This window comes from Leishmania infantum, chromosome 34, assembly GCF_000002875.2.
Source record: "Leishmania infantum JPCM5 genome chromosome 34".
NCBI classification, from domain to species: domain Eukaryota; phylum Euglenozoa; class Kinetoplastea; order Trypanosomatida; family Trypanosomatidae; genus Leishmania; species Leishmania infantum.
In genome coordinates, this window is record NC_009418.2 from 833,039 (window position 1) to 857,497 (window position 24,459).

The following is a 24,459-nucleotide window of genomic DNA, read 5'->3' on the forward strand; positions in this document are numbered from 1 at the left end:
AAGAGCGGGAAAATAGAAAGAAAGTAAAGGGCACGCACAACAGCGGGCACGAGGCGTCAAAGAAGAAATAGAGCGAGATGGGGTGGGGGAACAACACACACACACACATACATCTATATATATATATGGTACGGAAGCAAGTGGCTGTGGGCGAGTACGTCGAGACTCCACGGCGTACATCAATGCAAGAAGACAGGACCAGCGAATACGCATACCCGCTCACGTGCACATAGGCGCAGACACGCATGTGAGGAAGGTCACGTGGCGGCGAAAGGGATGCCTTCTTCTGCTTTGGCTTTGTTCAGTTTGCTGAACGCCCGAGGGACTCGATGTCGAGGGGCCGGTTTGGCTTGGGGTACAGTTCTTTGTCCAGCTCCACCAGCTGATCAAAGAAGCCCTTGTTTGGGAGAATCGCAGGTCTGCCCTTCTTGGTCACCAGATAGGCCTCATCCAGCCGCATGCCTCTTTTAATCATCAGGTACGCAATTACCGTTGTGGCGGAGCGCGACAGGCCTGCAAAGCAGTGCACCAGGCACCCGCTCTTTTTCGACTGGCTTTCCTCGATGAAGTTGACGGCCTCCTGAAAAGACATGCGAATGTTAGCGCCAGGGATGTCGTCCACGACGATGACCTTGTGATGGCCGCCCTCCGGTGGCACCGGCACAAGTTGCCGGCCTACAGTGAGCAGATACGTAATGTTCAGCTTTCGGTACACCATCTGCGACTGCGCAGAGCGGAGACTGCCGCAGTAGAGATACGGCACGATTTCATCCGGGTAGAGCTTGTTCCAGTTGACCGTAATGTTGGGCAGCTCGGTGTCGAGGTTCTTCTCGTAGTAGTCCTTGTAGAGCGAGGGCTCGTTGTCGAGCGCGATCGTGAGGTCGTCGAAGCGCTGCAGCCGCTCTCGCAAAGGCAGGGTTGTCAGGCTGTCGTTGGCGGCGAGGTAGATCACCTTCAGCTTGGGCGACATGATCACTGTCTTGGAGTTACTCACGCTGGAGCCGCCAACTAAGGAGACGGCCGTGTTACCCACTAAGCTTGCCATTCGCGCGCCGTTCACCTGCGTGGTGGACATGGCAAAGTTCTCCATCACGTTCGATGCGCTGGAACATAGCGGAGGAGCGACTATATCAAGCAAGCTATCAGGAATACTGGAGAAGTTGTTGTAGTCCAGCGCGGCCGAGGTGAGGGAGCTGAGGTAGATGAAGGTCTGCGGTAGATCTACGAGGGCGTTGTGGCTCGCATCGAGGCTTTCGAGCTCGCTAAGGTTGCCGAGGCTATCTGGGAGCTCGGTGAGTTTGTTGTACGACACCACAAGCTTGCGCAAGTGGATCAAGAAGCTCAGCTCATGTGGAAGAGACCTGAGGTTGTTCTGTGAAATATCCAAAACGACCACCTGCAGCAGTGGCGGGTCGTACACCTCAGGCGGCACCTCGTCCAGCCCGTAGTTGTACAGCAGCAGCTCCGAGTGATTGCTGGTGCGGCAGCGCTCCAGCTCCTGCTGCCAGTCGTCGTCTTCGATTTCCTCGGCCTTGGGAAGCACTAGCTTCCTCGCCTCTTTGCCCTTCATGAGTGAGAGCCTCGTCGGCGGAGGCAAGCAAAGCGAGCCAAAGTCCTTTGGCGTCACAGGATCCGCGCGGCCGTGTGGGAAGCCTACCGTGTTGAAACCCGTATTGCTGTTGTTGGCGCCGCTGCCAAGGTTTAGTCCGCCACCGGGCATCCCACCTAGCCCACGGAAGCTGATAAAGCTGCGACAGTTGATGTTAACCGAAATGCTCTGCTCGCTTATGTCGTCAGGAAGGCGGACGACGCTCTCCATGTCGCCGAACATGCCCTTTGTAATGCTGCCGCCACCAGTGCTGCGCACCGCAATCGACCGCTCCGCTGCGCGCTGCGCCACGAGGTGTGCCGTAAGGGAGCCTACAGGGAAGTTCGCCGTCATCTCAAGCGTCTCGAGCGCGTGCACATCCGGCACCGTCGACGGCTGCACCAGCACGGCCTTGTTGGCACCATCCCTGCTGTGCTCGATCGTGTGAATCAGAAACGGCACTAACTCGTGGCCGTCCTTGTGGTAGTTGCCTACAGAGCACTTGCCGCAGCGGATGTAGCCGTCGCAGTCGGAGCATTGATAGAGCGCCACCGTCAGCTCGGCGCTGCATTGGCCGCAGAGCAGGTTCTCGCCCTCGAAAACGAGAACCGTAGGCTTCTCGCCCGTGGCACCAGCGATAACGGACGCCTCGGTGCATGACTCGCTGCCGTGTAGCGTGGCGTCACCAGCAGAGCTGAGCATCTGGCTCTCCTGGAACGGGTCCTGTGCGAGGACCTCTAGCATGCGGGCTTCGTCGCGCGTCTCGGGTTTCGAGTGCACGGCGCTCTGTAACTCCTCCTCCGTGACCTCGACAATCGTCTTTGGCAAGTTTTGCGCGAAACTCAGGTTTCCGAAGTACGTGTGCTTCAGCGCCGCTCGCGCGTCTTGGAACCTACCCTCCAGCGCATCCTCAATGAAGGAGACCAGCGCTGGCGTCAGCTGCGCCCTTTGTTTTCGCACGGCTGTGAGTACCGCGTCGACGGCAAACGTCCTGTTCTTCTCACTGTCGAGCAGTTCTGCCCATACTGTGTCGAAGAGCTCCGGCAGTACCGAGGCGGCAAGGAGTCCGACGCAGAACATGTCCACGCTGGGGCCATGCAAGGGACTATGCCGCCGCACCCACGCGGGTAGCGCGTAGAGCGGCGCGCCTTCCGCGATGGAGTCCGCCAAGGCGTCTGCCGTCACAAACAGCGGCCCAAAATCGGCAATGCAGTAGTGCAAGGTATGCTCGCAAAAGAATATGTTCGTCGGAAGCAGAGAGAGATGCGCTACGCCGTTGTCGTGCAAGTGGACCAACCCAGCCAGCACATCCACCAAGAAATCCTGCAGCGTTGGGGACGAGCTGTCGCCCTTCACCGGAGGCACGGCTTCAATGGACCCACCCGACATGTAGTCCTGCACCACGAAGCAGTTCACTTTCTTGTCCTCCACAATGTCGATGAAGCGCATAACGTTTGGGTGGTCCACCTTGCGGGAGAAAACAAGCTGGCGACGCATTTCTCGCGCCCATTTCTCCCGCCCAGGTGCTTGCAGCCGCTTCAGAATAGACTTGTAGATAATCTTGAAGGCAAACTGCTTGGAATGATTGCGGCGCAGATGAACCATCATCGTTTCCGAGAAGCGGCCCTCACCAAGAAAAGCGTCCACCTGGAAGCCGTTTCGCTGCTGCGTGCGGTAGTTTGGCACTGCCATGCTACTCATCGAGGCCCCCCTCAGCCCCGGCGCGCTCATTGTCCGGTCGCCGAAGCTACCCACCATTTGCCCACCGAAAGCGAAGCTGCTCGTCATGGACATTTTGCGCATCAATGACGAGGTGCCTACGACCAAGCTGTGCTTGAAGAAGGGGTGTTGCAGCAGCCGCAGCACACTCGGCCGCTTCGAGGGCACCTTTTGCAGGCAGAGTCTGATCGCGTCCTCGATGTCGTACGCGAAGCTCCAGTGCGGGCGGGGTGGGAAGCTCAGGTCGAAGCCCATGAGCCGCTCATGCACCTGCGCGTAGGAGCACTCGGCGATCTCAATCGGATCGCAGCCGTAGGCGAGACGGTACATGAGCACGCCAAAGCCCCAGATATCCACCGCCGCCACTCCGGCCGCGCCTTCGTCCGAGACGACATTGACCTCGCCTGTCGCGTACGGGCCCTCCGGGTCGAACACCTCGGGTGGGAGACAGGCCAACTCGCCGTTGAATACGAGATCCTCCGGACACTGCACCGCGAAGAGACGCCAGAAACCGGCGTCGGCGATGCAGAAGTGGCCCTCGCCGTTCTCGAGCACGTTGTCGAGCTTCAAATTGTGGTGATAGACTCGGTGTGAATGCAGGATGCGAAGACCCACCGCCACCTCCGTCAGGATCCGGCGCAGCTTGTCGGAGTCGTGCGAGAGCCGGCCTGCGTAGTTGCCGATGTTGCCCTTTGCATGGTAGTTGGTGATTACGATCATGTTCTCCTTCGCCTCATCATTGAGAACGTCGCTGATTTGCAGCACGTTCTGGTGCACAATGTTGACGAGAACCCGCTGCTCCGCGGTGATCTCCTCCAGCAGCCGGCGCCGGAGCACAAAGCTGATCACCTTGAGGATGCGGAATACCGGGCCTCTGGCGGCATCGTCGGAAAGGGAGTCGCTCGAGCCGTGCGGGGGCGTACACCTGCTCGATAACGCCGCGACGTCACGGGTAGCGAAGTAGCTTCGCCCGATGGTGCCGGCATTGTAGGCGGCGCGCAAGCGGTAGCCATCAATTGTTTCGTCTTGATGGAAATCAGGGATGCAGATTACGCACGACCGGTTTGAAAAGGACACTTCAGGGTGATTCAGAAAGAGCAGACCGACGGAGCTGCTGCGGAGGGCGTCGAGCACCTCGCACATGACCTTTTCCTCCTCGGTGGGTCGCTCCGCATCGAGTCCCTCACACTTGCGGACAATGGAATCGACGCGCGACGCAATGCGGAGTGCGCGGGCGGACAACTTCTGCGGTGCGACGGAGGCTTCGCGCGACGTGCCATGGGAGCTCGCGCCTCGCTGAAGCTGCTGCTGTTCGTGCCCGTTTAGCGCGGCGTCTGCTGCTGCGTGCAGCGGCTGTGATTTGGGTGGCGCTGTTCCTGGCGCCTGAGGTACCTTGCCGTGCTCCACAGAGCCTCCTGCAGCCGAACCGACAGTAGGCGAGTGTCCCACACCATCGCTGTTGGTGTCGGCCCCAGCACCAGCGAACCTTTTAGCTCCGCCGCTTCCGCCTACGCGACTGATATGGATTGTGCTAGCGCTCAGGATGGTCTCAGATACGTTAGCATCGCCAACCTCGGCTGAGCTCCTAAAGTGGTTGTGCTGCGCGCACCCGTTTCGCTTTCCATGGGTGCTGTCTACACGGCACCGCGAGAGCTCGCGGTTCGATCGGCAGTTGGTGTCAGCGCAGGCGGCCAGAATTCTACCACCCCGCGAGTTCGCTGAGCCGCATAGGACACCCATCACTCGAGCACCTCAACACTATGCGTCGGTAGCGAAAACGAGCAAGAACCAAGCAAAAAGAAGACCGCGGGAGCCGACGTGCGCACAGACACACAGACACACACACACACACAGAGAAGCAAAAACCAGCAACTGCGACCAAGGACACGAGGCAGCTGGCACGAGAGAGCTTCTGTGCGTGTCAATGTATGTGAATGTGAGGGTGGGAAGGAGTACGTACGTGAATCTGCGTGCTTGTGTTTGTAGCGCGTGCCCTGCTGCTGCGGTTCCTCGTTCTGTTCTGTTCGGCAAGGCAAAGCGCCTAACGATGTGGGCGCCGCAAAGGAGCAGCTAGTGCGCCGTCTCCGCAGCTCGGCAACTTTCCAGGGGTGGGGTGGGGTTCGGTGGGGGAGCAGACGACCAGCGGCAGGCAGCTCGAAAAAAAAAAAGCAGGAGGAAACTGTAAAATCACCACAACGTGCACACACACACACACGCACGCCACCACAAAAAAAAAAGGAGAAACAGGAGAGTGAGAGAAACGAGAGACCCACGTGGTAGTAGTATGGGGCGGGGCAGAGAACTGTTCCAGAGATACAGAGAGATAGAGAGACAACGAGAAAGCGCACAGACCAACTCACACCACACAGAGACAGGGTGACGACAAGCGACGACACAACAGATGCTTCGGAAGAAGCAAAGGGAACGCAGGGAGGGGCAGCTAAAAAAAAAGCGGAGAGAGACCCTGGAGCAAAAAGAAAGCGAGCGGGAGCGTGGGGGAGAGGGGAGAACTGACAAGTTGAATGGCAGTGCCTGTGCTCGTGTGTGTGTGTGTGTTGTGCGGCGCGGGAAGAGGGCGAGGAGGTGTCACAAAGCGAGGGATGCAGTGCGAGGCAGCAAGCACGCGGAGGAACAAGAAAAAGAGGTGTAAACTGACTGGGGAGAGCGACGGGCAGGGGGTTGTGGGGCAAAAAGATAACCGCGATGGTACCTGAGGGTCAAGCGAGGCGAGATGCACGTGATACTGAACGCACCTGACGGAAAAGCAAAGAGGAGACGCTCAAACTCAGCACTCAGTGATGCATCGAACGAAAAAAAAAGACAGCAGGAGCCAACAGCAGTGTTCATGTGAAATAAATAGCGAGGGTAACAGCGAAGGATGGCAACGCATCCGACCGAAGCAGCAGCAGCACGGACAAATTAAGACGAATACTAATGACACAAAAAATCAGAAACAGCCAGAAAACAAAATCGACACACAACACGCAGACACACCAAAAAGAAAACAAAGAAAACGAGCTCCCTTCTTTTGCTTGTGTGTCCTGTGTCGGCTTGTTCCGTTTTCTTTTTGTTTGTTGTAATCCCTTCGACTTCCAGGTTTACCAAAGGCCACCCAAACTATTCTTTGTTTTTTGCCCCTGCTCAGTCAACTAAACACATACACAGAGACACGCACGCAAATAAAAGGCCAAGCAACAACGACAACGAGCGAAAAAAAAAGAAGAATGGCGATCGAGACGGAGAGAGAGAGAACACGAGAGAAGAATACAGGTGATGACATCAAGGTGAAAACTAGACTAATAAAAGAGATGCGATCGCACTGATCTAGGAAAGAGCGGCAACCACACCCAATGCACTGCTTCAGCACAAACAAAATCAAAAAAAAAATAAAAAGAGGGCAGACAATTAATGCTGCTTGCCCGTATGCGCGACTGAGACACGACGAAAGAACAACGAGGACGGTTGAGAAGCGGCGAAATCGTAAAACAAAGAACCCGAATTCCAAGAGATGATGCCGCAAGGCAAGAGAGGGAAAAAGAATGAGAAGAAATATGGGAAACAACAAAAAAAATAAAATTTCCTCGGAACTTCCGTCCCTTCCTTGGCTGCTTCTCGCGCGCGCCTTTGCCTATTCAAGGGTGTTGTCGATGCGGGCCTTTGCCGGTCCTCGGTGTCGCTCTCTCTCTTCCGCCCGCTTCTGGTCTCCCTGCGGACCCTCGAATTCCTCCTCTATCGGCTTCGGCGCAGCGTCCTTCGCATGTGGTCGCCGGCAATGAGGACTCGTCCGCACCTAAAGTGAGAGCGAGCGAGTGCAAAAGGCTCGCAAACAAACAAAGGTGTCTACCTTTTCTTCGTTGGCCAGCTTCGCGACCGCCGCTACACGAGAGCGAGCACGTCAGCTCCAAGCGCAACTTGACGCAAATAGAGCCTACAACAACAGTAAAAATGGTGAAGCTTCCCTGACGGACACAAAAATCAGGCAAGCATACAAAAAAAACGAAATGAGGTGCTTACAAGCCTGTCGTTACCCTAGAACGCACGGCCCTCTGTGACAAGGCTGTGCGTCACAGTGAGTCGACGGGATGAAGAGAGAAGACGACGTGTATGTCGGTACGCGAGGGCGAGATGGTACTGGCGAGCAAGCAAGATGTAAACGAAGAACAGACACAGATGAGAGCGTCTAGAACGAAAAACCATGGGCTGCTTTCTAATCCGCGGCACTTGGAAGTGAGTATTTTTCGGCCCTCAATAGTGGGCGATCGAAGGGGCAACGAGGGAGAGAAGAAGTCGATTAGTCGTGCGCTAGAGAGGCTCCATGTCATTGCCTAACCTGTGTCTTCGGCAGTTTCAGCGAACTTGTTGTACGTCGGCAAGGTAGGGACGAAGCTGAAGCGTGTGTTCCGCTCTTACGGCATCGCTGTTTATCGTTTCGCCGTGTGCAACGAAAGTGTAGCGTCCAACCTTCCTTATCCGTGACGCCTCACACCCGGTTGCAGACATGATGGGGTAGAAAGGGGGGGGGGACAGATAATGGTACGACTGACGTGAACTCAGAGACAGGATGGTTAGAGCAGTGGGCATTCCAACACAGCAGTGAGGAAAGAGAGTTGTCACACATCACACTCACAAAAGTGCCTGTGCGTCCTGCCTGGAAGCCGGCCCCACAAAATTTTGGAGCTTCCTCCGCCAAAGACCAAGGGAAGAGGAGGCAAGCGCTTCCAGTGACAAGCAGAGGGATCGATACTTTCATCTTCGGCGGGTCTTCGTACTACCATAGAAGAGTAGTCCAGCTCCACCCCACCTCGCCCTGGCGCAGGCCTCCATTGCGCGGCACGAAGCAGGCCTAGGCGCGCGCGCTGCAGCAATGCGCCGACGCGGTCATGCGAGAGCACGGCCCCCTGCCTCAACCTGTACCCACACCCACCCGCCGCGTCGCAGGTCGCCTCACAGCCGCTCCCTCATCACGCCGGTCGCCACCTCTGGTGCAGTCCAGTAGGCGTGACACTCAGGCCCTCCACCACACCAGGAGGCAGTGCTGAAGGCCGGCGGCAGGATACATTCGAGTCGCGCGGACACGCTGCCCGATCATAGGGGTGGCACAAGCTGTGGGCACTGCCGCCGGCCGCTCCGACGCAGCGCCGCGCAGGGCCTCCTCGCCGACGTGCGTAGCGGTAAGCATCACTCTGACCTCTCTCTACGCCATGGATGCATGACCCTTTCACCAACAGAAGCGCTCTGGCATCTGGCCGGGATAGGGGGGAGGGGCTGCTTGGCTTGCCCACAGAGTTGGGTACTGGACTCTGAGACGTTACGCCTTGTGAGGTTGTGCCCTCCCCCCACCCCCGTCATCAGGGCAGTTAGGCACGTGAGGAGGACAAGACAGAAGAGCGAGGTGTGCAGCAGAGGAATGCGTACGCACTCGAAGACATGCAGGCAAATCAAAATAGAAACGATGACAACGAGAGCGAGGGAGAGCAGTAGAAAGCGGAGCGTCGCAAGGACGAATTTGCTAGCAAAAATGTCAACTCTCTATGCGCGTCGAGGTATCGGTTTGAGTGCAGGTGCCTCTGCATCCACCGATGAAGTGAGGATCCGCGAAAAAAAAGAGGAAGGTGTGCCGAGAGCGACTACGGTGCACGTTTGCAAGTGCGTCTCTGGGAAGCAGCGGTTGAGGGTGAGCGAGTCTCGTCAAGAAAGGAGAACAGATGGTGCCTCGCACGTTGTCGCAGGCCCCATGCGAAGGCGACATGACACAACTCCAGTCGTGAGTCCACGTCCGAAAATTGGAGGTGGCTTTGCGCTTTTCCGTCTTCTCGTTTGTCTTGTCTGCGTGCATTACCTTCTTTTTTCTTCCTTTGCCCCTGGCAACGTGCCAGAAGAGTATTTTGATTAGCCAGTGCTTCGCACACACTCGGACAGAGTAGAGTCTGAAACCCAGACCGGAGCGCGGCACTCTTCAGCCTTAGCTGGCGCGTGCCCTTCCCCACCAGACATCCCACGCATTCTCCGAATCTCTCTGCAGACAAGTGTAGCGAACCCGTTGTCACCACCTGTGCAGCATCGACTTTTCCGTTGAAGGCAACAGACAAGGCAGGCGGGTGCGCACACAAACCCATCCGGTGAAGCAATTCAAATGAGAAAGCGCGGAGGGCGAGGGAGATGGAAAGCGCAAAACAGATTGGCAACGAGAGGAGAGAACAAAGGTCACACTCGCGCCAAGGCGGGGCACACACGCACGCACGAAAAAAGGGAAGATAAAGTGAGACGAATAAAAAAAAAACACGCGCGCAAAAAAAAAAGCCCATGCGATGTACCGCGAAGATGTAGAAGAGACGAGGTCAAAGGAACAGCGTACACAAGACACGACAACATCAACGCACTCGTGGGGAGATACGATTTCATGAAACGCGAGCCACAGTCGCCAGAGTGGTGCGCAGGCACCGCGACGAGGCAGTGCAACGCGCGCAGAGCAATGACGGAGCTGGCAGTAGAGAAAGAGAGGGAGGAAAATGCAAACCAGAATCTTCGCCCTCTTTCATCTTCGTGGCTCTTGCCAAGGCGACATGGCAAAGGATGCGAGCGCCTACGCAGCTCCAACGCGCTCCGACCGGAGGTGAACCTCACCATTCAGAATGCGCTGCAGGGCTGCCTGTAAATCGTCGTCGGAGTCAATATTCTCCAGCAGCGCGTACCGCACTGTTGTCGGCTTCGAATGGCGCAGAACCACAATGGACCCCGCCAAAGACGTCATCGCCTCCCCAGTAGACGCTATCTGCACACCAAAGTCGGCTTGGAGCTGCTGCAGCAACTCTTCCTTGTGCTGAGATGCCTCGAAGAACAGCAACGGGTCGTTCTTGAAGTACTGGTGCACATTGTCGAGGTTGACGTGCTCGCTAAGGCTGAAAACGCACAGGGGGGACTGGCCGCGAATCTTGCGGGTCTGCGGCGCGCAAAACAGTGATATCACTTTTGGCGTGTATTCGACCGGTTCTACCGGAAGTGCTACAGAGGACTGCCGCGCGGCTTCTCGTGTCTGGTGCTGGCTTTCATCCTCGTCAAGGCTCACGGAGTTCATTGGGGCCTCCGTGCCGGCGCTGCACTCCTTCTCCGCGCAATCCAAGAAGAAGCGCGCGACGGGCTCATAGGCGATAGCCTTTTTCGCGTACGGCACCATCTCAAACTTCTCCTCTGCATCACCTTCGGCCGGGGTGTAGCGCAGTACGCCGATCATTGGGAGTTGCGAGACGCCAAAGGCCTTCGCCACACCCTTTTCAGGGCTACTGCTACCCGCGAACACCAGCGGCAGCTCCTTCAGCTTCGGCGACATGCCCATGACCGAAAACATCGGCGGTACCTTGTTCTTCGCGGAGAGCAGCACACCGATCATCTTCTTTGGCGCGTCTCGAGCGGCCTGCTTCATCTGCTCTGCTGTCGTCACTGTCATGACCTTGCTCGAGCTGATTCCCTCGACCACCAAACTCTGCAGCGCCGCCGCTGTGCGTTGGCCTTGGTACTCCTGCGAGGAGGAGACGGACTTTGTGCCGCTCTTCCAGTACTTGATCGTCGGAAAGCCACGCACGCCAAACTGCTGTCCAATGTCGGCGTTCTTGTCAGCGTCGATCGCGCCAACGCGGATGGTGCCTTTCACCGACTCGGCAAATCGCTCATACTCGGGGTGGAACTGCTTGCAGTGGCCACACCACGGCGCATAAAAGAGGATGACCACCGGCTTGTGTGTATTAACAAATGCGTGCAGCGAGGCAGGCGTCAGCTCTGTGACAGCCGACGACCGTCCGTACGGGTACGCCAACGACGTGTGCACGAGACACGCGACCGCAAAAAGCGCTCCAAGGAGCTGCACTGCTGATGGGGTGCTACGGCACATTCTCTGCAGCGTCGACACAGAGATCAAGAAGAGTCCGCGGCACGACCGACGGAGTCGAACGGAGGAATAAGTTTAATAGCCAACGCTGCGTGTGCCTCTGAGTGGTGGCGTGAAGAGGGTCGCCGAGAGGGGAGAAGAGGTCAACGATAAGAGTCCAACAGAGAAGACAGCGAGAGCAGAAACGGAACAGTCATAACGAGCCAATGAGGAGGGATCGGAGAACAGAGCGCCGTCAGAGGAAATACGAAAGAAAAACGAAAAGAAATGCTGCGAGGAAGTAGTCACACTGTGCCCAACGGGAGGAGAAACAAACAGGGCGCTGTGCAAGGTCCTTCACGGGCGCGAAATTGCTGCAACCAGAAGCACCGTCGTACAGAAACACAACGTGCAGGCCGAGCAAGCCGCGTCTTGGACCGCACAGCTTCTGCGTGTGAAGGTCGGCAGACTACCTTCTTCTGTGGTACTGGTGATCCCGCGAGCTGTGTAAAAACAAGACAACACGTCGAAGAAAAACGAAAGAGAACGTGTTTTGTTTGGTGCTCTTGTTCAGGGCGTACTCTTCTCCAAAACGTGTGCGATGTGTGTGTGTGTGTGTAGAGTGTGGGGGGTCGTCGTGCTTGCGGAGAGGGAAGGATAGAGAGAGAAACACGGTGACGCGGTAAACCAGTTGCATAGATGAAAAAGGAGGAAAGTGGTGCGAGTCGACGGCATCCGTCCGCGTAGGCGGACGCGCCCACACAGGAGAGCGGGACGAGAGATGGAAAAGAAGCGAACGAGAAGAATAAAAGAGGGTGGTGCACAACACAGAAAAACCATGTCGAAATGGAGCAGGCGGCAACACACAACAGTGCTGCTGGACGGGAGGCTTCGTCTTTTTTTCCTTCGTACGGTGTCTCCTGGCTGCCCCTCTCGTGCGTTGCATGCCCTGTGTGTGCGTGTGTGTGCATCTATGTGAGGACCTCACTCGTACAGGCCCCCGAAGGGTGGGTTGTCACACACTCACATGCTGAAACATGCAACAGCGTCTCGTCGCCGCCGTATGCCTCTTCATGGCCGCATTTCGTCTTCCTATTTAGTGTTGTCGGTTTTGGGCCCGAGTGGGGGGGGGCGGGGCAACAAATTCGAAAACACACACACACGAACCCGATGAATGTTCTGCGCGACCTTTTTCCGCCGTTTCGATTCTTGCCCTTCGAAGGCAGGAGAAGATGCCGAGGGCAGAGGAAAGGTCGGCCCATAGAGGTAGGGAGACGGCCCAATGAAAACAAAAGACAGCAGTCGCCGCCCTAGCGTGAACGGCGCGACCTACCCTCGCCATCTGCGCATGGCAGGTGCCGTCCCATGTGATTGTGTGCGACTGTGCTAGTGTTCCCAGATGCACAGGGAGTGGGGGCATAAACATGTGAGCACATCGCCTAGAACAGCTTGCGTCAACTTCATCACCGCGTCACGGCCGCGGTCGCAGTCGGTGCGGCACGCACGAACCACATCGTGTCCTGGCTCTGCCCCCCGTCGTGTATGCACGTGCTGTTGATGCCACAACAGCAGCGGAAGAAATCAAATGTGAACAGCGTGGAGAAAATAGTCAAGGCACGCAGGTGGGACTCTGTCTGGTTCACGGAAACGGAAAAAACCGCCGAATGCGCAGTGACTCCGAGGGCCCCTCCATGCGCGCTTCGGCGGAGAGGACGCCGTCAACGTTGAGCAGCTCGCAGTCGTCCGCGAGAGCCGTGCCGTGGTCCATGGCGCGCTCGTGCTTCTTGACCGGCATCCTCAACTCGCGTCCACTAGCGTTGCGAGCCGACGCCTTTTGTGGCAGGAGGTGAAGCTCGGTTATAAATCGGGTCATGGAGCGCACGTGCGCGGCGACGCTGCTGCAGTCAGTGAGATTCGAAGCGGCTGGAGAGCCGCGCTGTCGCCCGCTGGCCGAGGAGGAAGTCCGTCAGGAGACTACCCAGGTCGTCATCCTTGTTGCCGCACCGTCTCCTTTTTCGGGCGTAGAATCGAGCATGCTGGGTCGCCATCGACGCAGATCGCCAACAGCACCGCACCGCTCGCGCAAGCGCTGATCGGAAAGCGTGGAGCGAAGAAAGCGCGCTTGATCAAGTAGGCGAACTGGCCCTCCGGCAATGCGGATATGTCCATCCACTGCAGCAAGGACATGGTGCCAATCTCCGTGTCTGCTTCGCGCCGCCGCTCTACTCGCCGTCGCTCCTCAAGGTTGTCCTTGTCGGTGTATGTTGAGCCTTCACGCCAGAGGTCGTCTCCGTGGGCATCCCTGCTTCCCGTTTCGTTTTCTGTTCCCGCTCGCCCATCGGTAGTCTCTTGCAGTCCCACCCACTTGCCGTCATTCGGGGACGCCTTCATCGTGGGAGCATCGGACGAAGGTAGCAGAGGTGAACGCTGCTGTGCGCGCTCCACAGCTTTGTCTTGCGAAGCTGGCACAGACGGCAAACCCGGCGAAGCGGCAGAGGCGGCGGTTGTTGCGGCGGTCAATGAAGCAGGTTTGCTATTCGGCTGCGTATCCGTAGGCGCAAGACTCTCGGACGGGTGTCCCAAAGCAAGTGTCTTCGTCATGGCGCCGCGGCACTGGCGTCCAAGAACGCAGAAGAGAGGCGGCGGTGGGTCTGCAAAAGACCCACAAGAGGCTGAGAAGAGCCAGTACACGAGCATGGCGCACTGAGTGATCAGTGTGTGCACCGATTGCGAGACGTGCGGCGGAGAAGAAGCCCGAATCCATAATGATTGTGTGACCTCCACCTGCGCCGCTGTTGGGCGAAAGACGTTGTGGCAGGTGGTTGTACCCGCGACAGAGGCCCCAGAAGGAAGGCTATATTACAGGCGATGGTGAAAAAGAAGAGACCGCAGCTGTCGATATGTGTGTGTGTGTGTGTGGGTGCTCCGGCGGCTGCCACGAGTCTCTGTCAGACACACACACGCACACACATCACTGCTGAGCGCGTAGGTAGCAATGGCGGAGCGGACACATGCGTGCGCCGTCCCCATCCCGTCAGAAAGCACACTGCGCGCCAAAGAGACGTCTTCGTGCAGGCAAAAAGAAAGAATACAGAGTGCTGTGAGGCGCGCGAGAGACCGCGATAGCAACAGCAGCAACACGACAACAGCACGCAAATCTAAAAAAAAAACACAACACACTTGTCCTTTTCTGCGCTCATGACCGGTAGAAGCACTCACGTCGCCTCTAGCCCTGAGAACGCCGCCTTTTGGTGCGCGTGCGTGTATGCGACGCCCGTTTGGTTTTCAAAGATGTGGGAAAGTTATCGGAGCTCACTGCCTGTCAGCCGCGCCCGGCGAATCATAGAAAAAAAAACAAGATAATAGTGCGAGCACTGTTGCCAACACAACCGCTCTCGCACTTCACCTCCTCTTCGTCTTTGTGCAGGTGGAAGCGGAGGAGTGATATCCGGGAGGGGGGAGAAGCGATGACGACTGAGAAGAAACAAACGATCACACACAAACACATATATTGTATGCTGCTGGTGAAGTAGAGAGGCAGGGCAACTCGTCAAAACTAGATGGGTGTGCTACGCCTCTCTCCGACCCCCCTCCCCTCTTTCCACAGCCGGGCTGTCTGCGTGCTCGGCGCTCGTATCGGTGGCTGTGCGTGAGCCGCGGTATATCTTAGTGTCGGCACTGTTTCTCTTTGTTTGTCGCCGTTCGCATGCGTCCCGCTCTGCTGAAAACCCGAGCCGAAAGTGAAGAGGCAAGGTGCCGCCCCCTGGCGTGTGAGAAAGCGCGAAGTCGCTCATGAAACCACAGGAGGGCGGGCGGCTAAAAAAGACAACGAGGGGAAGGCCGTTGCGTGCGTTGATGCATCTGCGAATCACGGCGCCAACTATGCAACCGCAGCTATGATCCCCACGTGAGCTAGGTCCACAGGGCCGGCAGCGTTCGATTCCATCCACCAAGAAGGGGTGACAGAGGGGCTAGGGGTACAGGGGGCCGCTCGTCTCATCTATCCTCCCTCTCCCCATCCGTTATCGATCTCTCATTGTGTGCAGCGACGAAACGTCATCGCTGTCTCGATTGCGGAGACCAGGAGAAAGAAAAGCGCCAGCCGCCAAGTGTGAAGATGGAGTGGGGGTGTTGTGTCTCGCAGGGAGGAGGGGGGGGCATGCAAAAAAAGCGTAAAAGGGCAATCGGAGAGAGAGCGGGGGAGAGGGCGTGGGCGTGCGTGCGTGTGGACGAAAAAAGCTGATATGAACGAAAGAGGTGGACGAAAGAGGCTTGAAGGAAGGCTGCTGCGTGCGCATGCCTGCGCATCGCCGCAAGGCACCACTACCACACCGAAAAGCAAAGCAAAGGGGTCAGCGGAGGGCCACGCCAACGGTCACGATAGCGTCTTAGATCCACTGCGCAGTGGCATTGGTTCAACGGAGATTGTGCAAGCACTGCGGAAGCGGTAAGGCGACAAATAAACCAAAAACAACAAAAGGTACAGCGCGGCCAGGAATGGGCAGAATGCTGCGTGTGGTGTTCTTCGTTGGCCGTGATGCATCGACGGCGATTCCTTCGTCATTGTCCTTTCATGACTCTGGCTTTGCCCCACCTCGGACGGCCTAGCCGCGCATCTGTGAGGTAATGCAGCTGTGCGCGAGACACGGATTCGCCTAATCGCTTCTTTGCTGCTGCCCAATGTGCACACTAGCACGCTACAGCTACGCTCAGCGGCACAAGAAGAGGCCCATCCCTTGACGAGACTCGCGTGTCTCAGAGAGCCGAAGAGAGGGCGGAACGAAAAAAAAAGAAAACGAAAAGACGAAGCGTAGGCCACTCTACCATAGCACAGGCAGAGGTGTGCATCTATAAGCTCGAGAGAGAGAAACACGGCAGAGACAAAAAAAGCGTCGTTGCCGAGGCGGTGGTGTATGGAGAGCGGCGTTGGGTACAGCTGTCCGTGCACAGCCACAAGCCGCAGCCTCTACTTCACTCCCGCCCACCCCACCCCCTTTCGCACTCGCACGTCACGAGTTTCTGTCGACAGAGCGCTCCGCACCATCGCTCCTTCTTTCGGCCGCATCTCATCGGCCTCTCCCCCGTCTCCTCCCAACCCGTGTCAGAGCCAGGAGTCAATAAAGCGGGTGGCGGAGTTTGAAGTGGCTGTGAAAGTGGGACGGTACCGCACGTACGACACCTCCACGCTGCGCAACGTGTCTTTGGTGGACGACAGTCCGAGGTGCGGTCGCTGGTATGCCTGTGGTGGTGTGGCGGGACCCTTTGAGGATGAAGACCGCTGCAGCTGGCGCGCGAACGACGAGGCACACCGTGGCGCTCGCCGGGCGCTGCAATCAAGCCGACGTGGCTCCTGGTGGACTGCGCGAGACCACAAGAACGTAGTGAACGAAGTTCCCCACTGTACGCTTGCATCGCACTGGGCCTTCTCTGGCTTTGAGAACAGGGGCTGCTCCGCCTCCAACGACTGGCTGGCATCCAAGGACACCAGCGGCGACGCCTGCACACGCGGAGGCGGTGGCTTGGCCAAACACAACGCCACTGTGGAGCACGGTGTGCAGTTTTCCTCCTCACCATCGCTGAGTGCGGGTGACATCAACGCGGGGTGCTGCGTCTGGCGTCTGCGGTTGTGGCGTGCCTCATTGGCGAAGGCGATGCGCCCGCTCTCGCCACCCACGCCTTCCACAGCGAGGCCTGCGTGCTGCGCGGCGTGTGCGACGGGCGGGTTCCGCCGCTGAAGTCCGCGAATGGGCAGAGTGTGAATGTACTGCGTGGCTGGAAGCATGAAGAGAGAGCAGCAGCTCTCGCCCAGCGCCTGCGCTGGTGACTGAATCATGGACACTGTCGGGGTACCGAGGTTCAGCGTGTCGGCGACACAACGGGGGGTGGCCCACCCACCTGCAGAGTGATCAGCAGACCTGTGCAACAGTGCAAGGTCACCCGTCGCCGCATCGGGGCGGAACAGCTTCTGGGGCTGCTGGTGCGATGGCTGCGCCTGCATCTCCGTGACCACCAACGACATCGCTGTCAAGTCCTCGGACACCTCTTCAGCGGCTCGTTCGGGATGCAGCGCTGTGCGAGGTGGGCTTTTGTGAGCGGAGAGGGCGTGATCACATGGAAAGACATGGACAGCGCCAAAGATAGGGGAGGCGCGCAAGACGCTCGGTTGCTGTCGCTGCGGTGGCGGCGGCTGCACAGCAGCGCTCGAAGGGAAGTCGCTGAGGAAGCGCGAAGATTGGTCCTCAATGGATGACGGCGGCGGCGTTGGATGCTGCTGCTGCGACACCTCGCTCGGGTGCGGCGTCCACACGCGCGTTGTCTGGCGGGCCCGCACGCGAATCGGTGACACAGAGCACTCGGAGCCGATGGTGCTGATGCTGTGGGCGCTGCTCAGGTAGTCGGCAATGTTGCCATCGGAGAGCGGCGGCACACCGCCACCTTCAGAGAAAGATACCCCGGCCGTCTGGCTCCTCGATGCGCGAGCGTCCTCTGCTGCCCCAAAGGCATTCGCCATCGCAGCCGGCGTCGCCGCGTCGAGTTTGCCATCATCGCATTCATGAGCGTCGCCCTGCACTGCAGACACTACAGGGGACGGCGAGCCGGACGCACGAGGCGTGGAGGTCAGGGTGGGCGCTCCTGCCGCAGCGGCGGCGGTGGCCACAAGCTCGGGGTACGCCGAATACCCTTTCGTGGGTATGGGTGACAGTTTCACCGGCGTAGGAAAGCCCGTAATCTCCGCCAGGCTCTCCCAGCCTGGGGTTGCGTTGCCGCCCCTCCACCTGTGCGCCCGATGCAGCGGCGTGGGAGTGGCCAGCGAGCCAGCATTCGGGGGCAATACGCCCGATGAACACGGGCGCGCTGTCGGCGTGTGCGTGGCTGTGGCGGCGTGGGTGCTGAGCAGGCGAAGGAAAAGCCCTTGGCGAAGCGGTGAGGTCATGGGCGTTTTGAAAGCAGAGAGGCTGCCGTTCGTCCCCGCGGAAGTCGTGGGGGCATACGGCGTGCCTTCCATCTGGGCAGCCTTCGCCGCTGCAGGCGAGTTCTCGGCGCTGTCCTCAATGACCTGCGTTGTGAGACCCTCCTTGGCAGGCCCGCAGCCCCTCGGCACCACTGCGTCAAGCGACTCCCCGCTGGCACCCACAGCGGCCACCACAGAGAGCACAGACGCGTTAGGGGTCGCGCAAGAAGACACAGAGGTTGCGGCGTAGTGAACGGCAAAGTGCCCACTGGAGCTGCAGTCGGTGCTCTCACATCCACCGGTGCCGCCGCGATTAGGAGCGAGCAGAGGACTCGCTCGTATGTCGCGATGACGAGGAGGCGTGTGCGCCACTGCATCCACTGCCGCGCAGTGTGCGGCAGGCGCTGCCTCCGGCCCAGGCTGAAGGGTGCGGCAGCGGGCCGAGGCAGTGGATATGTCCGTAAAGTCGTCGTCGTCGTCGAAGAGCACGCGCTCCGCACCCGCGGCAGCAACGGGGGTGACCCCGCTACCGGTGTTGGACGTGAACACGTGCGGCGGCGGCCTTGCTCTGCTACACGCATGCAGCGCCGAAACGGCGCCACGGCGCTCTTCACTTGCGCGTTGGGGTGCGTCCGTGCAACACACAGCGTCCACTTCGCCTGCCTGGAAAGTGCTTGCCAGCTTTAGCGGCGGCTGAGTGACCGCGTGCATAGCCTCCTGATTGCCTACCGCAGCGCCGGACGTCCACTGGCGAGGTACGCCACTAGCTGCCGCACAGAGCACCAATGCCTCGGCACCTCCATGGTTACACAACAACAGCGCAGGACTTGAGGACGCCGCCGCGGCAGCCGGTGGCCACTCTGCAAACCATGACGAGTGGTAGTCACTGTCTGGAACTGCGGCCGAGTCGCCGTGGCTGTTTAGGTCATCTGCAAACGGGCTCGGGCTCACCCCTTGCAGACTGTGGTGGGCGCTTTGCCTCGACAGTGCCTGACCGCCAGCGTTTTTCGGCATGCCGGATGCATCGCCGACATCATGATCCGCACATCCAGCACGCGGCGGAGGCGGAGGCACTCGAGGCGAAGGTGAGAGAGCCGTGTGGAACAGCGTCGCGTCACCGCACCACTCACCCTCCGGCACCGTTACCGTGTTCACGGTGAGTGAGCTCCACGGCGACCCCAGCGCGCTCCGCTCATCGGCATCGGTGGTGGTGCTGCCCACGATACCTGCCGCTTCGCGCGGCCGGCTCCCTTGAAACGGTGCCGGCGACTCGGATGGAGGTACGCGGGAAGGTGAACGGCGGGAGCATCTCCGGGTATCACGCACATTCACCACGGAGCGAGCCCCGCACTGGTATACGAGAAGACGTCGTTCCGTGGCCGGCTGCATGTGGCCTGAACACCGATAAAAAAAAACGTCGGCACAAGAACAAGTATAAACAAAGAGTGAGACGGTCCGTTCTCCACTCGTGGGGTCGACGATCTATACAATTATCGATCTATTTTGTGGTGGTGTGTGCGCGTGTGCGCTTCGAGAGAGTGGCGCGGCTCGACCTGAGAGCCGCGGACAGCGGGGAGAGAGAGAAGCAGCCGTCTCGGCTCTCTCAGCTCCACAGAAAAGGGAGCAGGTTCGCCGTCGTCGCGAGCGCGCGTGTGCGACCTCACGTTAGGGGGTCCGCTTCTCGTGCGTGCCGTGATTGTCTGGCGTACGTGTATCGATAGGGATGTGTGCGGGCGACTTGGCAAGCGGTTCCGCGCCTTCTCGCGGTGGACGTGGCGAGGAAGAAGCAGGGAGGTGAGGGCGGTATCTTATGTAGGCAAGCCCAGTACGAGGCAGGAGACACACCACACAACGGCAGGAGAGATGAAAGGTAGGCGAGGGAGTCGACGCGCAAGGAAAATCGCAAAAAGACGTCAGCGATGACGGGCATTGGGAAGGGGTGGGCGAGGGTGGACCTGTCTGTATGCGTGACGGTAGCAGAGGAGGGGGCATGTTGGAGCCTCGCTGCAGGGGGAGCAGAGTAAATCACCAAGAGAAAGCGAAGAGCCTGGTTGGCAAGGAGGCAGGGAGCATAAACGAGCCTGCGCACCCAGCACAGCGGGGCTCTCGTTGCTGCTCTCGCCACCACCAAGAGAAGACGTGTGACACGTGGTGCGTCTCACAAACGTGTTCTACGCTCTTGTTTCGTTCGTTAAGATGGAGCTATCTCAGCTTGTTCTTCATTCGCGGCCCCAACTGGAAACATCCCCTCCCTCCCAGCCATTACGATTATGCGGATGCACCTGACCCACTGCGTCAGCGACGAGCGCTTTTGCGGCGGGGTGAGCGTCTCCCAGCGGCTAGGAGCTCTACTGGGGAGGGGAGGAGGCATTTCACTCACTGCGTCGTGAAGGCGAGGTCTGCGACAAGTGCGACGTGGTCGGACGGGTATTTCTTGTTCGGCAAGGCAAAGTTCTCTGTCAGCTCGGCCTCTGAGGGGATGGGCACCGTGCGTAGCACTTCCAACGAGTCTTCGGAGAAGAAGATGTAGTCAATCACCTCGCGAAAGGTGAGTGTGAAGTTCGTCCAAGGCAGTGAAAGGTCGGTGCGGTGGTAGGCGTCCTGCAGGCGCACCTGCGGTCCGTAGAGGGCCTCATGAAATACCTTTGTGATGACGCGCTCCCCGCCCTCGCCCTGCGCCGGGTCCTCTTGTGCCTGCGTCTCGTTGCTTGCCTCTGCAGGGATCTCTGCCGGATCTGCCGGAGTGGGTGCCGCGGTTTCTGCTGACGTTTTGCGTGGCCGCTTGCAATCTTTTCGCGCCACCGTGGCGTGGGGCAGCTTTGCGTCCTTGCCAAGCAACTCCACGAGGTCGTCGGCGTCGTAGCCGAGCAGCCGCGCGCAGCCCCACCAGAAGAGCCTCCCTTTGTCCCAGGACGGGTGATCGGCCTCCACCTGGCCCGTTGTGAGAAGACGGTACGCGCCGGTCGCGTGTGTGCAGTTGAAATCACCACACATGACCAGAGGTCGGCGCGGCCGAGCGCGGTTGGCTAAACTGGGCGACGGTGACGTCGCCGCATCGCCGCCGGGCGAGATCAGGGTGGCGTCGCTCAGCCAGTGCAGCAGCATGTACGCTTGGAGAACGCGAATATGGCACGCATTGGCATGGTAAAAAAGATGCGTATTGCCGACCACGATCTCCTTGTCACTGGTGGATTCCCGCAGCACCACTCGCGCCCCAATGGAGGTGACCGCGGAGAGCGCTTCCTCGAGCTCAGGGCAGGCGCCCACACGCCCCGCCAGTTCCGGAAACATGGTGGAGAGGGTTTGAAAGTTTAGCGGGACGGACGCATGCTGCACGAGCTGGAAGCGGGACTCGCGAAATAGGAAGCCGCAGCCCTCCTTCACCGATCCAGACTTGTTGCAGTACACCCCGTCGTACCCGCACGCGCGCATCACAGGCAGAAAGTAGGATTGGAAGACGTCCCGGCCGCACTCCTGCAAACAGACAATATCCGTATGATAGGCCAAGAGTTCCTGCACAATGCGCACCTTCCGGTTCTCAAGGTCGAGGATGTCGTCGGTGGCGAACGGGTATATCTTTGCCTTGGAGCTCTTCGATGTGCAGAAGTCATCGTAGAGGATGTTGTACGTCACGACACGGAAGGCCGGGTAGTTGACGGGCGTGGTTGTCTCCTGCCACCGCGGCACCGGCGGCGGTAGCTGGCGCACGACACTGGGCAGACGCATCTCCGTCCAGAGGCCGGTGGCGGGGTCCAGCGAGACGCGCAGCATCATCTCCTTGCCCTGGAGGTCGCTGGTCGGCGTGAACGTCGGCGCGGTGCCAACCACGCGAAAGGCCGCATCGTCGTCGTTTGCGCTGCGCGTGCTCGCCGACGCCTCCGAAAGCACGCACCACTCGTAGCACAGGCTCTCCTTGGACGCGAAGAGCAGCGACACGTCAGCGCACGCGAGCGGGAGCCCGACGTACGGGATACCTGGCGACGTGATGGAGACGACCGTAGGCACGTTGTAGAGCACGCATACGATGGTCTCGTTGACGCACAGCACCCGAGCATGCTTCCAAAAGATGCGGTTGGGCAGCTCGGGGTTCAGTTCCGTGAAAAGTGCGGTTTCGTCCAACGACGGGAGGACAACCGACGTCGCCCCTGGCGCCGCCAGCGGACCATCCTCCTCCGCCATCCCTGCAAGATCGGAGGAGCGGCAGAAGGCGCGCACAGTGGGGCACTCAGCGAAAATTTTATCCTTCGTCATCTGCTTCGAGCTCTGCCCGCTCGACCGCGGCGGCGCAAAAAGCAGCCGAATGCGGCCGAGCGTTTTCGCCGCCGTCTCTTTCTCCTCTCGAGCCATGCTCTTTGATACCGTTGTGGTTCCGCGCTTCGGCTGCAGCGGTGCCGCGGCGCCGGCCGCCGGTGCCGGCACCTCGATGGACATGTCGAGAGTAATGACTTGGCTGCCCTCGGGATGGAGCACCACCACCTTGTTCTTGGCCTGCATTGTTCGCTTCAGGAGCGGGCGAGCCGCAGCCGACGACGATGTGGGTGATGAACGTGAGGGCACGGAAGCAGTGCTGTGTGATGGACCGGTGCGCGATGGCGTTGATTCGACGGCCTGTGTAGCGCGACTCGCGTTGCTCCAGCGGCGCTGCGCCTTCTCCGTCCGGTAATCTGTCAGGAATGGCGCAGAGGAAGGGGACGCGGTAGCAGCCTTGGTGGGCTTCTTCTTCAGCAAGGTCGAGTCAGTGACTGGCGTGCTCGCGGCGGCGTCGTGCCGGTGCGTGCGCACGCGCGGAATAGTGGCGTCGACCGAGGTGGAATGAGTCGCGCGAAGGGACGAGGAGAAGAGGCGAAAGCGGCGCAGCGGCAGCTGACGCAGCATGGAGGAAGACGAGTGGCAGCGGCACACCCGCAAACGTGCACACCGTGAACGGCAGTGACAAAAGTAAAAAGGAGAAGCACCTGTGCGGCGGAACCATGCGGCACAATGGCACACGCGTGCGCGAGCGCCGTCGCCGAACACCAAGACGCACACGGAATCACGCGGGCAGCAGCTAAGGGAAAAGAAAAGAAGAGGATAGGCAGTAGGCAGAGCCGTCACGCCTATCCAATTTGTCGAGTCCTTGCGGCGAAGGTACGCCGAGAACCAGATCCGGCTGCGACGAGGAAACGCAAAAAAAAAGCGAGGAAGGTGCAGATGTTGAGATGGCCGTAGAGGGACACGAAGGAGGAGGCGGAGGGGCATGAGACGAACGCGCGGGTGGAAGAAAGCGGAAGTAGGCTGCCTTTCTCTAGAGCGGTGCCGCCGCTGGTGACCGTGGCCCGCGCCAGCGCCACTGAACCCGCCTCCTCCAAGCCCTTCCGAGACGCTAGCGCCTACGGTGCAGAAAGGAGACGCGTCGCTCTCTTGCGGCAGTGCTGCGAGAGCGGGCCCCACAGTAGGTGAGCATATCGGTGCGGTCGAAATCACTTTGTTTGAAAGGGAAGCGGTGAATCGTGCAACTGGCAGTGCCCATACAGCACTCTGCTGGTGGGTAGGTACGAGCCATCGGGTGTGGGGCCGCGCGGACGCGGAGGGCTGCTCCTGTGTGTTTCTCCTCATTCCTCGACGCGCTTCCGCTCAGCAGCGGAGGCTCAGGACAGCCCCTTCAAAGGACACACTAGTGCGCACCTGCTTTCACGGAGAGCCACGCACAGAGAGAGAACGGCCATCGAGCGCCGCAGCGATGCCATCACCACCGCTCAGCCGCGGCCTGCGAGTAGCGGAAGGAACAACGCGCCACCACTCTAGCTATGCTAGCCGGGAAAGCCGACCAGGCAAGCTGCCGATGTTGTTTCTACGTTGCCGCCTCTGGCGGTGGTGGCACCTTCCCACGATAATCCTCTGCGGTGTCCCAGCACTTGGGCTTCACCGTGTTCACCGTCAGCGCCACCATCGGCGCCACACAGGTCACCATGCCGTCCCATGCCACTTGTAGCACAAAGCTGCAGCACAGCAGAACAGCGAGCGCTGCCACGACACTCACAGTGACAGAGGCACTCACAAACGCCTCATACGAAAAGGGCACGAGCACGGCGTTGCCTTTCGTCGACATACCGTCTGGCACCGCAGCACGCGCCGTCTGTGTCAGGTATTGCTCCATCTCCTTATCTGCAAGCCCGAAGGCCAGCACAATCGTCACCAGGTAGAGCAGCGCGCCGCTCATGCACACGTACACGAGAACATCCTTGACCACCGGCAGAAACGGCTTCTGCAGGGTAGCCAGGGAAAAGAATGAAAACCACTGAAGAAGGGTTGTTACGGCAACCATGACGCCGCGGATCGAGGCAGGCTAAGAGGCAGGAT

At 59.1% G+C, this 24,459-nt stretch overlaps 5 protein-coding genes across 5 annotated transcripts; all 5 read right to left on the reverse strand.

Annotated features, from left to right (window-relative positions):
- Positions 1 to 301: 301 nt before the first annotated feature.
- On the reverse strand, positions 302 to 4,450 carry LINJ_34_1950 (putative dual specificity protein phosphatase; the record flags this gene model as incomplete). Its single annotated transcript, XM_001468523.2, has 1 exon — positions 302 to 4,450. One exon carries the CDS (start codon positions 4,448 to 4,450, stop codon positions 302 to 304), a length of 4,149 nt encoding a protein of 1,382 aa, XP_001468560.2.
- Positions 4,451 to 9,890: 5,440 nt separating this feature from the next.
- LINJ_34_1960 (conserved hypothetical protein) lies at positions 9,891 to 11,192 on the reverse strand (the record flags this gene model as incomplete). Its single annotated transcript, XM_001468524.1, has 1 exon — positions 9,891 to 11,192. One exon carries the CDS (start codon positions 11,190 to 11,192, stop codon positions 9,891 to 9,893), a length of 1,302 nt encoding a protein of 433 aa, XP_001468561.1.
- A 5,077-nt stretch (positions 11,193 to 16,269) lies between these two features.
- LINJ_34_1970 (hypothetical protein, unknown function) lies at positions 16,270 to 19,134 on the reverse strand (the record flags this gene model as incomplete). The annotated part of the gene is made up of 1 exon (XM_001468525.1): positions 16,270 to 19,134. The coding sequence occupies one exon, from the start codon at positions 19,132 to 19,134 to the stop codon at positions 16,270 to 16,272; it is 2,865 nt and encodes a 954-aa protein (XP_001468562.1).
- Positions 19,135 to 20,496: 1,362 nt separating this feature from the next.
- On the reverse strand, positions 20,497 to 22,995 carry LINJ_34_1980 (conserved hypothetical protein; the record flags this gene model as incomplete). The annotated part of the gene is made up of 1 exon (XM_001468526.2): positions 20,497 to 22,995. One exon carries the CDS (start codon positions 22,993 to 22,995, stop codon positions 20,497 to 20,499), a length of 2,499 nt encoding a protein of 832 aa, XP_001468563.2.
- A 955-nt stretch (positions 22,996 to 23,950) lies between these two features.
- Positions 23,951 to 24,424, reverse strand: LINJ_34_1990 (conserved hypothetical protein; the record flags this gene model as incomplete). The annotated part of the gene is made up of 1 exon (XM_001468527.1): positions 23,951 to 24,424. The coding sequence occupies one exon, from the start codon at positions 24,422 to 24,424 to the stop codon at positions 23,951 to 23,953; it is 474 nt and encodes a 157-aa protein (XP_001468564.1).
- Positions 24,425 to 24,459: the final 35 nt, after the last annotated feature.